Source organism: Canis aureus, chromosome 37 (assembly GCF_053574225.1).
Source record: "Canis aureus isolate CA01 chromosome 37, VMU_Caureus_v.1.0, whole genome shotgun sequence".
NCBI lineage: Eukaryota > Metazoa > Chordata > Mammalia > Carnivora > Canidae > Canis > Canis aureus.
The window spans coordinates 6,012,874-6,028,197 of record NC_135647.1 but is presented as its reverse complement, the minus strand read 5'-3'; the positions used below and the strand labels follow the sequence as shown (position 1 = coordinate 6,028,197).

The 15,324-nt window shown below is 38.2% G+C and overlaps 2 protein-coding genes across 3 annotated transcripts in view; both read left to right on the top strand.

The window, feature by feature from the left end:
* The window catches only part of LOC144306748 (uncharacterized), a 476,591-nt gene extending 472,562 nt beyond the window's left edge, over positions 1 to 4,029 (top strand). The window contains exon 9 of the mRNA XM_077886290.1: positions 3,612 to 4,029. Coding sequence (XP_077742416.1) covers positions 3,612 to 3,644 — 33 coding nt within the window. The 3' untranslated portion in view covers positions 3,645 to 4,029. The remainder of the gene's footprint in view (positions 1 to 3,611) is intronic.
* The window catches only part of LOC144306750 (uncharacterized), a 188,522-nt gene that overhangs the window by 70,924 nt on the left and 102,274 nt on the right, over positions 1 to 15,324 (top strand). The gene's annotated exons all lie outside the window — the stretch shown is intronic.

Here is a 15,324-nt window from a genome sequence, read left to right as displayed (position 1 = left end):
AAGCCTTCAGAATTCATCTGATTGAAAGCTCAGAGTTCTACATACAGGTGACCTATTGTGAGATTGACTCTGGTGACTTTTTAATACTGTGACCATTTTTTCTTCTCTTCACCATTTACATTTTTGTGGTGATTCTTAGAGATTAAATCACTAGCTCAACCAGAGCATTTTCCTCAGCATTACTTGTTAGCTCATTCCCAAAGTTATCCTACAGTTGGATGAGGTTCAGTTGCTTCTGAGAGGCTGTTGTTTGACGTTTGGATTCCATTCACATGACTTTATCCTTCATAACTCACAGATGATCATTAATAATAAATGCTGTCATGAGTATGTTATGTAAAAAGTAATATTTAAGAGGCTGAATTTCTAAGGCAAGACCTAGGAGGCTATAGTGGGACATTGAGGTTATATGGAAACTTCTTGCCTCTCTGAATTAGATTCTTAATTATGTCCAGTCTCTTAATCTTTCTGATGAGCCTTCTCATCGTAATGCAGTTGTAGAATAGAATTAGAGATTTAGGAAATGTTTAAACTAAGAGTTCATTCATCCAGCTTGCTAATTCCACTGGTGAGATAACTGATAAAAATATTTTCTTTGAAAGGTGATTTTCAAAAGACACATGTTGCCTTAATGATGATAACGAGGCTGTGTTAATATATAAAGGTTACTTGAGGCCAAAGCCAAATTTAAGAATAGGAATCCATTGTGTCCATTGAATGCTAGGTAATAGAGAAAAGTTTGATTTAGTGGAAAACATTCTGTGTTTAAAAAAAAATACGTAGTTCAACTCTACATATTTGCCCTACTACAATGCCCTACTACTCGTCCAAGGTTATGGAGGGACTATAGCAAATTTGAATGGCTAATGGTCTTAGTTTGCTCAGTGTAACAAGATGACATTTGATAACACTGAATAGTCCTGGTCACAAACTGTTAAAATATAATGGTGGGCATTGTGAGTTTTAGTGCTAGAGGACCTGGGTTTGCATCGTGATGCATCTGCTTCCAGTTTGCATAACCCTGAATAAATCATTTAATCACTTAAATCTTCCACTTACGCATCTATGAAATGGTGATAATAGTATTGTCTCTTAGGGCTGTTGTGAGAATTATGTGAAGCAACTCAAGGAAAATGCTTAACCCAGAGCTAAGCCCAGAACTCTATCTGTATTTTCCCTCCCCACCCCGTGTGTTTGTGTGTGTGTGTGTGTGTGTGTGTGTGTGTGTGAATTGTGGCAAATTGCACACAACATAAAATTTACCATCTTACCTACTTTTTTTTCTGTCTTAACTATTTTCAAGTACACAGTTCAGTGTTATTAAATACATTGACAGGTTTTGCAACCACCGCCACCATCCATCTCCAGAATGTCCTCAAGGCCTACTCATGTGTATGTACATAGCACACTTAGTCTTCCATCCAACTGTCCATGGAAACATGGCTGCTTCCATATTTTCACTATTGTGAGTAAATTGCTATGAACAAGAGCACACAAACGAAGCATATATTCAGAAGTAGAAATCCTGGATACCGTACTAATTCTATCTTTAAAGATTTGAGTCACTACCATACTTTCTTTTCCATAGCAGCTGAGCCATTTTACATTGGCATCAGCAGCACACAAGGGTTCCAATTGCTCCACATTCTCATCAGTACCTACTATTTTTGGTTTTGTTTTATAGTAGCCAGCATAATGGGAGTGATGTGGGTAAATATATATATATTTTTAAACACGAGTTTGTATTATTATGGGTGTGATTGTCTCTTTGGACTATGGCATATAATTCCCATTGTCCACAGTCCTTGGGATAGTAGCTAAGTTAGGCACAGACTAGGCAGAGGAACTTCTTCACTCTTTTTTTTTTTAAAGTAACATTTATTTTTTAATTTTTATTTATTTTATTTTATTTTTTAATTTATTTATGATAGTCACAGAGAGAGAGAGAGAGAGGCAGAGACATAGGCAGAGGGAGAAGCAGGCTCCATGCACCAGGAGCCTGATGTGGGATTCGATCCCGGGTCTCCAGGATCGCGCCCTGGGCCAAAGGCAGGCGCTAAACCGCTGCGCCACCCAGTGATCCCGAACTTCTTCGATAATAGATGTATGTCTGGAGTGGAGGAGGCTAGGAATTCTAAAGTATGGGGTAGGTGAAATATGTCAGAGAAATAAAAATGTATGATTCCATTTGCATGTAGAATTAAAAAAATGTCTAAATTGGATTCTTAAATACAGAGAGCAAACTGATGGCTATTGGTGGGGGTGGGGATGGGTGAAATAGGTTAAGGGGATTAAGAAGTACGAATTTCCAGTTATAAAATAAATAGGTCATGGAGATGAAAGGTACATCATAGGGAATATAGTGAATAACATTGTGTCATGACTACACTTCTTGTGCTAAACTGTGAGTGTCCCATTACTATATTGTATACCAGAAACTTCTATGACCTTGCGTGTCAACTATACTCAATAATGAGTTTAAAAAAAAAATCTAAGGCTCTAGGACATGGGGAAGATGAAGAAGGAGGGACTAAATCTCTTCAGAAGGAGATAAATTACTTTCTCCTGGCCATACTAACCCAAACTGGATAAAACTCCACATCTTAAATTAATTAAGAAGATATTTTTTGGTTGTAGGTTATGGAACTGTGAATTTTAGAGATGAGCATCCGAGTGGCCCCATTAGTAGGAGGTAAGAGGGTGGCCATGACAAAGGGCTTGCTTCATACATTGCAGTGAGACGTGGCTGGAGACAGCCAAGGCAGCGAGCCTGCTTTCCTGAAGTCCATGGTTTCTGAGGTTGGTTGAGAGGTACCTCTGTGCTTCTCCCTCCCTGGACAGGGCAATAAGCAAGCCTCCAAGAGGATCAGTTTCTGTGACCCCAGGAATTCTGAAATTGTAGCAGGGAATGTACTAGACAAAGGATAAGCCTTTAGTGGTACCTTAGGCAAGTACAGACTTAGAGCCCTCACAACTCTTAGCACTTAAAACGTGATCTTATGGTAAAAATGAAGGTAGGGGAATATGTGAAAATAGTGATGTCTATTAATGCACAGCATCCATGTGGATTCATCCAGAGGCTGATGTCCTAGCAGTGCTATAGCACTAAATGTGGCAGATCGGCCTTGCCTTTGATTTTGTGATCACACTGTATGTCCTTACAAATAGCAGGGAGCCTCTGGGTACCAGGCTCATTAAACCTGTGCTCCTCAATATTAATGATCATCTGATTCTATTAGGGGTAGGGTATGAACATAGGTGTCATATTCCAAAGGTTGAAAAGTGGATCAAGCTATTTAGAGAACAGTGTGATTTAGACAGAATGCTCCAAAAGTCTTGAGCCCCAGTCCAGATTCTGTGACTTCACTTATTGGAGAGGGGGAGAGGGGATCTCTGTCAAATTACCTCACCTTTCTGAGCCTCAATACTCAGCTGTAAAATGATGGTACCTCATAGTACTGACTCAAAATACACATAGGCAAACAATTACAGCAGAGTGTGTTTAGTACTTTGATAAGAATACTGAGTGTTGTAGAACAAATGTAGTGTGGCAGATTGCATTTTTTAAAGAAACAGCAACAATGTCCTCCATTGTGCTTGTTCATCTACAGTGTGACCTTGATACCAGTGTGACCTTGCATTAAAGGGCTGACATCTGTGCTTCTCCTCCTTGAGTCTGGGCTGGTTTATGACGGTGGTATCGTGAGTCCTGAGGTGAGGCCCTGAAGGGCATCATGGCTTCCACCTTGCCTGCCGGAACTTCTCCCCTTGAAGTCTTCAGCTGCTGTATAAAGGGTCCATCTGTCCCAAGGCATGCCTGCTGTGAGGAAGCTCAAATTAACTCAAGTAGAGAGACCACACTGAGAGCTCTCGAGACTATGGACAGCATGAGAGATGTCTGGCCAGTCCCTACATGGCTGTGTCCCTGCTGCTTTTCCAGCAATAGCCACCTTCTAACTGAAACCATGGGAAGGTTCCTGAGCCAACACTACTCTGCTGAGCCCTTCTTGAATACTTGGGCCAAATAAATTGGAGGTATAAGCCATTACATTTGAGGTGTTTTATTGTTCAGCAAAAGATATCATAATGGTAGGACCCCTATCTTAGACTTATGGGGTTGGGCAGGCTTCCTCAGAGAAATAATATCAGAAATGAGACCTTGAGGTGTTAAGCAAAGTTAAGGGATTATGTGTGGTGATAGTACTCCAGTCAAAGACCCAAGGTGAAGGCGTTTGCTCACGGCATACAGCCCATGGAACATCAATGGGTGGTTAGGTGTAGTTTGAGTTTAGTGTGCCCTAGAGGAGAGAGACAGAGGGCAGCAGGGACTCCCTGATCCTGTAAAGCACTTGGACTTTATCCTAAGGGTAATTAGAAACCACTGAGGGCTTGTAGGGAAGCTAGAGTCAAGCTGATTTGTTTTTTGTTTTTTTTTGTTTTTTTTTTCTTTGTTTGGTTTGTTGTAAAGATAATTTTGACCCCAGTGGGAAATGTAGTTTGGAAGAGGACAAGACAGAAGGGTGGCTCTCAGGGAGACTGTATAGTGATTTGGGTGAGAGGGGAGGGTAGGATGAATTAGGGATGAGGAGGAATGCATAGACAAAAGGAAAAAAAATAACTGGAATTGTGAGTGGTTGTGTGCAAGAATGAAGTCCTGGATTTTACCATGGGTAAAGTGACACCACTCAATGCTGGAGGTTTCAAAGGAAGAGGGACATATCTGAGCAGTGGCATGTGGGAGATAAACTTAATTTGAGCCATACTGAATAAGAGATTCAAATGTCCCATGGTGTGTGTCTATGTGTGTGTAGCTTACTGGAGTGTGTATATGGTTTGTAGCTCAGTGGAGAAGTCTCTGTGTGGCAATATTAGGGGTACATAGATGGTCATTGAAGGACATGGGAGGGGGTGAGGTCATCCAGGGAAAAACTGGAAAGGCAAGAGAGTAGAGCCCTTGAGACAGGTCCAAGGAAAAAAGGCATTTATGCAGTGGGCAGAGCAAGCAAAGTTCTTGAAGGAGACTAGGAAGGGGCAGTCAAAGAAGTGAGGGAAAAGCCAGAGTGTGGGGTCCAATAAAAAAATGAATGAGACTCTTTTAGATAATTGTCCTTGGTATCCGATAGCTACAAATTAGTCAAGACAGTGAAGATCCTGGTCATGTCTCTGCTTTTGAGTTGCATGAAGGGTTGATGACATTGGCAGGAGCAGCTTCAGTGCAGGAGTGGGGACAAGTCAGATTGCTGTGAGTTGAAGAGTAAAGAGGGGGTAAGAGTATAATGTCAGCACAGAGGAAGTCCCCAGTGTAGTTTGGCTAAAGAGGGAGGAAGAATGGAAAGAAGGCAAAATCTAGTAATAGAGCTTATGCGATGTTGGAGAGGTCTAAGTTTATACTCTTCTCCATGGTCACCATGAGCCACTTGAGTTGTGGCTAGAGCCACTGAGAAGTGGATTTTAAAATTTTATTTCCTTTTAATTGACTTTGTTGAAATAAGTACACATGACAAGGGGTGACCACAGAAGACAGAGCAGAGAGTACAGGATCTATAGAAAGAGAAAGAGATTTTTGAGGGAGTTTTTGTTTTTGTTGTTGTTAAGATAGTAGACACTTGTATAGTTTTAAATGCCAATGAGTAGTAGGCAGCAAGGAGGAGCATTGGAAGTTGCAGGAGAGGGTCAAGGAAGTATTCAATAAAGGCTCTGAGGAGAGAGGTGGTAAGTTGATGGGACATAAAGCAGAGATGGATGCACTGGCCTTTCAGAATACACAGGACCAGGAGCCTGTGGGAGGGAAGAGGGAATGTGATGGGTTTGGATGCCATTGGGTGTGTAGGCTGCTGGCAGGAAGCTGAGTGGGTTTCCAGCTGATGGATTCCATTTTCTCTGCAGGATGGGAATTGAGGTCATTTACTGCAAGGGAGGGGAATCGTGGTGAGTTAGAGGTTTCAGAGAGTTGAGGAGATTTAAAACAGCTTGGCTTAGAAAACAGAAAGTTGCTCAATCTCTGTCAAATGCAGAGAACAGTTGCACCTTGAGCAGCATGGTTATTAACACTGCCCCAAAATCTGCCCTCCTATGCCTACCTCCTAACAGCTTGACTTTTGACATTTCACCTCCTTCTTCTATGGTGTTTATTCATGTGAAGGCTTTGTTTCTCTTGACAAATTCCAGGTGGGCAGGACCCATCATCTAATTCATCCTTGTATCCTAGTTGCGCCTAGCACAATTCTTGGCCCACCAAGGAGGTTCAGTAAATATTTGTTGAGTGAGGGAGTGGGTGACTGCCTAAGCACAAGGTGCATGTGGCTCAGGAAAATCCCTTCTCGGACTTGGGTTCGCTTTCCTCATTCATATGCATGATTGGCTCCATTTCTGCTTCACATTTCTGGCTGAGACCCAGCGGGAGCCTCTCCCTTTGAGAACCATCCTTTAGACAGGCATAATTTAAAATCAAGTGAAGTGACACTGTATGGAAAAGAAGGGCTGTTATTTTTGAGAATTTTTTTCTTTTTTAAAATTTTAATTTTTATGGAGTCCAGATGGGGCCTAAAAGCTGACACTTGGAAGGTTCCCCTTTCCCCAATTTACCAGAGTTCCTGCTCTTATCTTTCATTCTCGGGGATATAAACAAACATTGGGATCGGCCAGAGCCCTGACTTTCTGGATGATGAAGGCCCACTGGGGTTAAATTCTAACTAAGATCTTCCCCCTGGGTCTCAAATTCTATCATTTTGTGCTATATTTGCCAATAATGTTACACTTTATCTTTATCATAGCAAATATTTAACTTGTTGAGAGAAAATATGTCATGAATGCATTACTCATAAGTTTCCATATTTCCCAAAGATTTTGGCAAGTGGTAGAGATGAAACTTCTGGGGTCCTATTAATACAATTGAAACAAAGCCAAGTGCCAAATTTTAGTGAATTCAGAGGGGTAGAAAGTGGGTGTTGTATAGAGGCTAACAGAGTTACGCTAAGTGATTTCATATGGCTGGTTGATCAGTTATCAGCCTTTTCCTTGTAATGGTCTTCTTAGCTTGGAAATCAGATGGTTTAATAAACGGGCATCTAAGAAGGAAGAAAATGTGTCTTACGTGCTGAAAATGTGGGGAGCTCACCTCTTTTTTTCAATTCCATTCTCTTCTCTTAGGTATATAGCTGCCAATTGATAGATCCAAGGATTGACTGAAATTTTTCATTATCTAGTTTTTGTGCTAATGTGTAAGCTTCTGAACCGGAACATCTTTGGGAGAATAAAATACCTCTTGATATTGATGGTTTTGAGACTACTGAAAGCCGTAGCGTTTTAGAAAACCAAAATAGGCTGTTTATTTTCTTTTTCTAGATCCATAGAATTATTTGATTTTCTGTTTTGTCTTTTTAAAATTTTTAAATTTTTTTATTTAAATTCATTTTATCAACATAAAGTTTAACACTCGGTGCTGTTTAAAGAATTTTTATTGATGAGCACTCTTAAAAACTCCTTATTTGTACTGCAAGCTGAAATTAGACCGTAGAAGCTCTTCTCTTAATTTCCCAAGCGACCTCATAAAAGGTTTGGGCTAACGTTCTCTAATTCCAAAATCCAAAGAAAATAAATTTTATCCAGATGTTGGGCTCGGAGATGTGTGTTGCATTACCAAGAAAATCGAATATTTGTTTTTTGGGGAAATCTTACTACTGTATATGATTTCAAGAAAAGATCATGTCTGTTTCTTCTTTCTTGCCCAGTTTCTTGTTTCCAGCCTCTGAATGCCACTTCTGAGTCTCTGGCCTTTCTATGTTTGTCGACAACACGCATGATTAAAATGATATTTTCATATTTCAGTGTCGTCGGAGCTCCTTAAAGCAGAGGGTTGTAAGTGCAAGGAAGAAAAAAAAAAAGATAGGCAGTTCCCTAATGGCTTATTATCATCACATTTGCAATTCAGATCAGCTCTAAATTGACTGAAATTTTTAAACACATAGCAGGCAGTTTAAACTAATGATTGTCTGGAGGTTCACATCTGACATGAACTAAGCTTCTGTTCAAAACAAATTGCAAATAATTCCTCCCTTAGAGTCAAAATGTCACTTTTAAAACTCCATGTTATTCCTAGATTTTTGTCAGTTACATACAAAAAAAGAAATCTGCTTTTATCGTCAGTATTCTACCTTTGAACGAACTGAGTGACACCATTTTCCTATTTTAAAAAAATAACACAACAACACGTATCTATATATATGACTCTACATCAGTTTCACTAGGAATCACCCCCCTTCCCCCTCTTCCCCTTCAAAAATCCTAATTGTAAAGTAAAACACCCTTGGGGCAGTGGTATGCCCATGTTGCCTAGCAACCCTCAGCAGGTAGCTGGGATTCAGCTGCAGCTGTCCTGATTCTTTCCTAAAGAACCTTCTTATTACTGTTTGTGTTAATCTTTAACCAGGCTTTTAAACCACAGTCCTGCTCTGGCCGTCTCTTGTTGTTAGATTGCAGGGGCCCTACTCAAATGTTATCCCAGAGGTAATGGTATTAAGGGTGGCTATTGAATGTTTGAAGAGTGATAAGCCCTGAAAGGAATTAGAATTGCATGTTCCAACTCACCTTATTTTACATTCTTAAAAAATATCATGAAAATTGTACCCTAATAGGAACAATGGTCGGTGTTGACACACAGCTCTAAGCCTGCTTTTGCTCCCGGCTGGTAAATAAGGTGCGGCTGCCTCACTGCGAGCGTTCCTTTTAAAAAGCCCTACATTTTCCTACAAAGACTACTTAAGGAATTCATTTAGGATTTGGGGGTAGCTGTTAAGACTGATTCCTAAGTCTCTTGATTTAATTATAGGAGAGTTAGGTATAGACGGGTGGATGTAAACACAGATTGACTAGGGCATGGAAAAATCTCCCCGTTAGGGAGGTGTTTTTGTTGGGACTTCCATGGACTTGAAGTTGACCATTTCAAGGAAAAAGCAAGTGTTATGTGACAAGGGAGGCACATTTCACTTTAATTAGCCTTCCTTTCCTCAGGAAGTTTGGATAAATTTCAGAGACCGCCTACAACTGTTATTAACCAATGGGGGTAAACTCATAAAACATTTTAAAATGAGGCTATTTCTACATTCCCATTACACAACATAAGACAAAGTGAAGAAGGCACAGCTTCTCTGAGGTCTTTTCACTCCCTTTCTCTCAGTAGATTAGAATTTTTTAAAAAAATCATCAGGGATGATTCACTCCCAAGACCTTCATTCCGTGTCATTTAAAAGGAATTTAGGCCTTTTTCCATGATAGCATTTGGTTACAGACCTAGTCCTATTATGCAACATAATATGTGCTTAATAATACTGATTAACTGGCTTGGAAATTGGAGAAAGGTCAGAGTATATAAAGTCGATAACATTTTCATATTTTCCGGACCTTACAGAAGTTAATCTATGTAGATACAATCTTCAAACTTTGGATTACACACACATGCACACACACAGTTATTAGTCTCCAGATTTCTGAATTGCATTGGTATTCTCCTTTTCTGTCTGAGGCTGTTCTAAAAATATTTTGATCTTATGTGAAAAACTAAAATGTACAGCTTCCCCCTAAATTCAGTAATTGATCGTGTCCATAATCTACTAGGTTATATGTGTTCATTGTTATTCCTCTCATAACACTAAACATCAAAGCACAGGAAATGTACCTCATATTTCTTTTGGAGAAACTAAGACAAGGAGCTTGTTATCCAGATTTGGGACTGCTGTGTTTGGATATCTCACAAGTGTCATGATATCAGAAAAGATAGGGCACACACATTCAGGGTGGTATGGCCATAGACTGGAAGTCCCAGGGCATCGGATTAATGTCTCCTAGTGTAAGATGGCATTCAGGTTTCCACTGAGATCAGTTTTGCATTCAGAATACTAGCTCATTTTTTCTTTCCAAGAAATGTTACTGATACCATTTAGAAGTGATAAACCCTCTCTGTAATTTTGATTTGTCTCCTGTTTAAACTCCAACCTCTGTCTTTTATCTCTCTCTTGCCCTAAGATAAATTATTTTGTTACATGAATGATTGCCCAAGTGGGTCAATTAAATTCTTAATACAGCTGGTGTTGATTACGATTTTGCTAATGAAAATATCTTTGTGAAATCTTCAAGGCAACTTATAAAAATAAACTCCTTGATGAATCTAAAAGAAAATTTAGGGAAAAAATTATTAGTAAACATGTTGGTAGATATCATTCTATCAATCAAAACTTAGTTTGTGAAATGATAATTTGTCAAATCCCAGTAGAAGAGAGTATCAGTTTAGAAAAGGCAGTTTGAGATAATGTTCCTCTGCCTAGATTACAGAGTCATTTTCATGGCATTTATCCTTTGTCTCTGCAGGTGGGGTGTACCTAGTCCCCTCACCTGTGATCATCAGGCACTACATTCCTATTATATCCAGGCAGCTGTGGACTCAGTCTACTCAGGGCAGACAGCTTCGTGGACCTCATACCTGCCTGCTCCTCATTTATGCCCAGGACCTGTGCCTCCAAACAATCCACATGATAGAACTACTGCCCCGACCCTGAGGGGTGTGTCAGGTTGGGATGACCCATTATGGGCGCTGTGGCTCTCATTGTGGTTCATCATTTAGGTTTGAACACACACTTATAATGTTTCCAGCCTCACACCCCACTCCCACCTTCAGTTTCTTTCTTTCTTCCTCCCTTCCTTTTCTTTCCTTCCTTCCGTCTTTCCTTCCTTTGGACCTAGGTATGAATAAAACACAATATATTTTATTCCTCATGATAATATGTTGATGTTAAGTGGAGCAGATCCATAGATTTGTTTAGTCCAGAGTTTTTCAACCTTGGCACGACTGATGTTTTGGACATTGTTGACATTTTAGGCAATAAGAATTCTTTGTGGTTGGGACTGTCCTGTGCATTATAGAATGTCCAGCAGCACCTCACCCCCACCCCAGTTGTGACAACCAAAACTGTCTCCAGGCATTGACAAATGTCCCCTGGGGGCCCCAGATCACTCCCAGTTGAGAGCCACTGGTCCCGACCCTACCTCAGAGTGTGGTGTGTAGGCCAGCCCATCAGCATCACCTATAAACTTGTTAGAGACACAGGATCTCAAGACCTACCCTGTACCTACTGAATTCAAATCTGTGTTTTAGTAAGATCCCCAGGTGACTTCCTATGAACATTAATGTGCAGGAAGTACTGATTTAGTTCATCATCTTAAACAGAAATTTGGGCATACTTCCTTCTTAGGCTGAGAGAGCACATTTCCAAGGGTTGGAAAGTAATTGTAGCAGAATCCTCAGTCTGCAAGTTGTTGTATGTATTGGCAGAAGTATTTAAAGCAAGCACAATTGAAATATTCAAGAAAAATAAAACAGTATTGACTTAAAATGTTTTCTCCCTAGTAACTATCATACTGTCTTAGATTTTTATCCACTTTGTACCATATGATTATCAGTTTTGGAATATTTTGGAAATATTTTCATATCTCCCAGGATAATCCATACATAACACTAATAATAATGCCCACTATAATTTATCAGGTGTTCATTACACACTAAGTCCTCTATTAGGTGCTTTAATCCTGACAACAATTCTGTGAAGCATTAGCCTCATTTGATAGATGAAGAAGCTGACTTTGAGAAATCGTAAGTACCTTTGTCCTGATCACAGATTTCTATAAAGTGAAAGACACAGCACTCAGGCCCGTGTTCTCGCCACCTTTCTATTCTTCCTCTTCTTCGAAGGGGAGAAAAAAACCATAATGAACATTTTCTCCAGCTAATTATGCCTAAACAACATCCCCACAGATTCTCAGCCCCAGGAATGAGCAGGGGGAAAGAATCATTATTTTTCTTTAAAGCCCTCTTTTGTTCTATCTTCTTAGGCAGTGGTCTCATTATATCTTGAGAATGTCTGAGTGTAGCCAAGAGCTTGAGGTGAAGAAGCAGGGCTCCCCCGTTTCCATCCCTATGCCCCAATAGAATTAGCGTTCAGAAACAACAAAGCCACACGGTACATTGTAAGAAGCATCCTTGGAAGAAATCGTTTTGTCTCTTGTTTTTGAGATTTGCCCACTGATGGCTAGGAAGATGAACTATGGACTGCATAGCTAGCCTGAGGTTTAATAAGTCGACAGAAACTGCAAAAGAAAACCAAATGTGGCATTTACATGATTTAATTGGAAACTAATACCTCTGTGATTCTTGATGTTTTTTTCCCCTTCATTAGAGAAACCCTCTGCTTTTACTTCTGATCCTTTCTTCGGCTGAACCTCTTCTACTGTATCACCAACCTATTTTTTATTCAACCTATATTCCATCAGACGGTATTCCCAGCTTCCTTTTATCACCATGGTGACACCATGTGCTTATGCCTTTATTAAAAATTTATCTTAAATAGATCTTCTAGGAACTAGTCTTTTAGCCAATGACAGTTTTTCAGTTTCAAATCCACCATAATGTCCAGATACTGGGAATTTGTGTGCAAATATTATGCCACTATTACTATAAAGGGAAATAAAGCAAAATGTTTAAAATTAGCTGCTATTCCTGTTAGCTACTTATGCATGGAAAAGACATTTTATATGCATTCCATTCTTACTTTCCAAGTACATTTGGCACACATTCTTTTTAAAGAAGAACTTTATGTAGACTTGAATTAGCTTATATGATCATGTATTACTGGGAAATTTTGAACCTTTAAAAAATGTTGTCCAGAAATGTATCCTATGAAAAAAAAATTGGAAATGCTAATAAAGATTGACATGCACATAATTGGCCTCACTTAAAAGATTAAAAAGTATATATATGTTCAGCAACAAGAGAAAGATTAAATAATAATATAGCAGTATGGTTGAACAATGTGCATTTCTGAATGATATTACAAATAATTTTAGTGATGGGGAAAGGATTATATGTTAATTGAAAAAAGATACAAAATTATATGTGATAGGACTTCCAGCTTTATAGATCTATCTATAGCTTTTTAGTTAAATATCTTTGGTTACAGGTATCTCTCTCTACTTATATAATTGAGTAAATGCCAACTATTAAAAATGCTATAGCTAATTGATTAGTTTATGGGTAATTTTTATCTTTCTAGAGCTTTTTTTCTGTTTTCAACAGTTTCTTTAATGAACATAAAATGCTTTTGAAATCAGAAAGAAAACAGGGGAATATTTAAATAAAAAATTAATTCTACCTGGATTGTACCAATATAATTAAGAGGTCCCTGGGATTTTGCATATTTTTCTTATATTTAAAGAGTCTATTGTTACAGAAACTACTCTTAACCTGGTGCTTTTGTTTTAAAAGAGGTTTCAAAACAGTTATTCCAGATGAAGGACAGAGACTATTGTCTTCACCATGGATAATGAAAAATGAGTGTCAAGGAAATAGGAACCAAATCAGGGGACATTGTCCCAAGTGTGTATAAATTAAATAGCTAATTTTCCAAAAGGTCAAATCCGGAGTCTGCAGATGGGTTTGACAATAGTAAAGATTGCAGGGATATTTTTCATTATAATTAAACAAAAATGTACTTAAATAAAACAAAGTGTAAGAAGATGCTTTTCTATATGGATATGATTAATGGGTGTTTTAGGGGGGAAAGTTCTCAAAGGACAATGCTGCAGTGGTAAGAAGGCATAGGATTCGGTCACAAGAATTCTGGGATTTTAGATTTGACTCTGCCATTACCAAGCCTTGGACAGGTCATTTAATCTCTCAGTTTCTTCACTTAGATTATAAAGGGTTTGATTAGATGCTATCTAGAATTCCTTATGGTTGAGAGTCTGAGTTATTCTACTGTTTCATTTGTTCTTATAGTACAGATCAATTTATGGGAGTTTACATTTCTGAAACTGGGGTCAAGATCCTAGCTGATCCTCAGAACAACTGTGTAAGCATCTGTGGTGATGATAGGATTTCTTTGGTGGCCAGACAGGCTCTGTTATTTTCTCCAACTAAATGAAGCCAAGCAATATGGAAAATAGGCTTCCAGCATACAAGATCTCTTCTTGATTTCCACCAAACAATGCTCTTTCACTTGGAACACTATTTACACGTGTAGAAGTATTTCATCTTTTATAAAATGTTTAGTAAACTTGTGATGGGAAACAAAAAATGATGACAATAGCAGTTCTATTTTATGAATATAAGTATCTGTTAAATATGTCCGATATGCACTCAATATATGTGAATGCATGTATCAAAAAGACCTTTAATTTCTAAGCAGACATAAATAACTAGCTTCTGAAGTGGTTTTATCGAAGTATAACTGATATTTAATAAACTACATGTATTTTAAGTACCCAATTTGCTATATTTTGATATACGGATATAACTCACCAAAATCAAACTAATAACTATAACAGCACCCCAAAATATTGTCTTATTTCCCATTGTAATTCCTCTACAAACTTGAATGTGGTATTACATATGGCTCAAAGTTACTTTTTATTCTTTGCAATGTGGATATCTGATTATTCTAGCACTGTTTATTAAACTCTCATTCTTTCTCCCCCATAAAACTTTGTTAAAAAGCATTTGACTACATGCATATGGGTTTCTTTCTGAAATAAACTGCTTGGTTTCATGTTATGATTCTCTGTCTCTGCTAATTCCACATTACCTTGATTCCTATAGGTTTATAGGTCTTGAAGTTAGACGATATAAATCGTCTGAATTTGTTTTTATTTATCCCAAAGTAGCTTTGGATATTTTAGACCTTTGAATTTTCATATACATTTTAGAATCCATTTGTCAATTTCTATAAGAAAGCCTCCTGAGATTTTTATTGGAAGTACATTTAATGTCCAAATCAATTTGGGGATATTTGGTAACCTGATGATATTGAATTGTTATTGAATTGTATGATTTGTGAACTAATTGCATCTCTCCATTTACTTAGGTGTTCTTTACATTCTCTCTGCAAAGTTCTAAGTTCTTTTATTTATCAGCATATATATCTTGCATATCATGTTTATATTTAATTATTTTCTGTTTTTGACACTTGCCTAAGTGGTATTGCTTGTTTCAATGTCAACTTCTGAATACTATCAGTCTATAAATTTACAATTGATTTTTTTTTTGTTTTTTTTTGGTATTCATCATGGATCTCATGACCTTGTTAAACACAATTTTTAGTTCTAGTTTTTTGAGGGCAGATTTCACAGGATTTTCTACAGAGATGATCTTGTCATTTGGGATTAATGGTAGTTTAACTTTTTCCTTTCCAATATAGATAACTTTTATTTTTTTTCTTATCTTATTACACTGGCTTAAACCTCCAGTAAAATGATGAGTTGATGTAGTGAAAGCAAATGCCA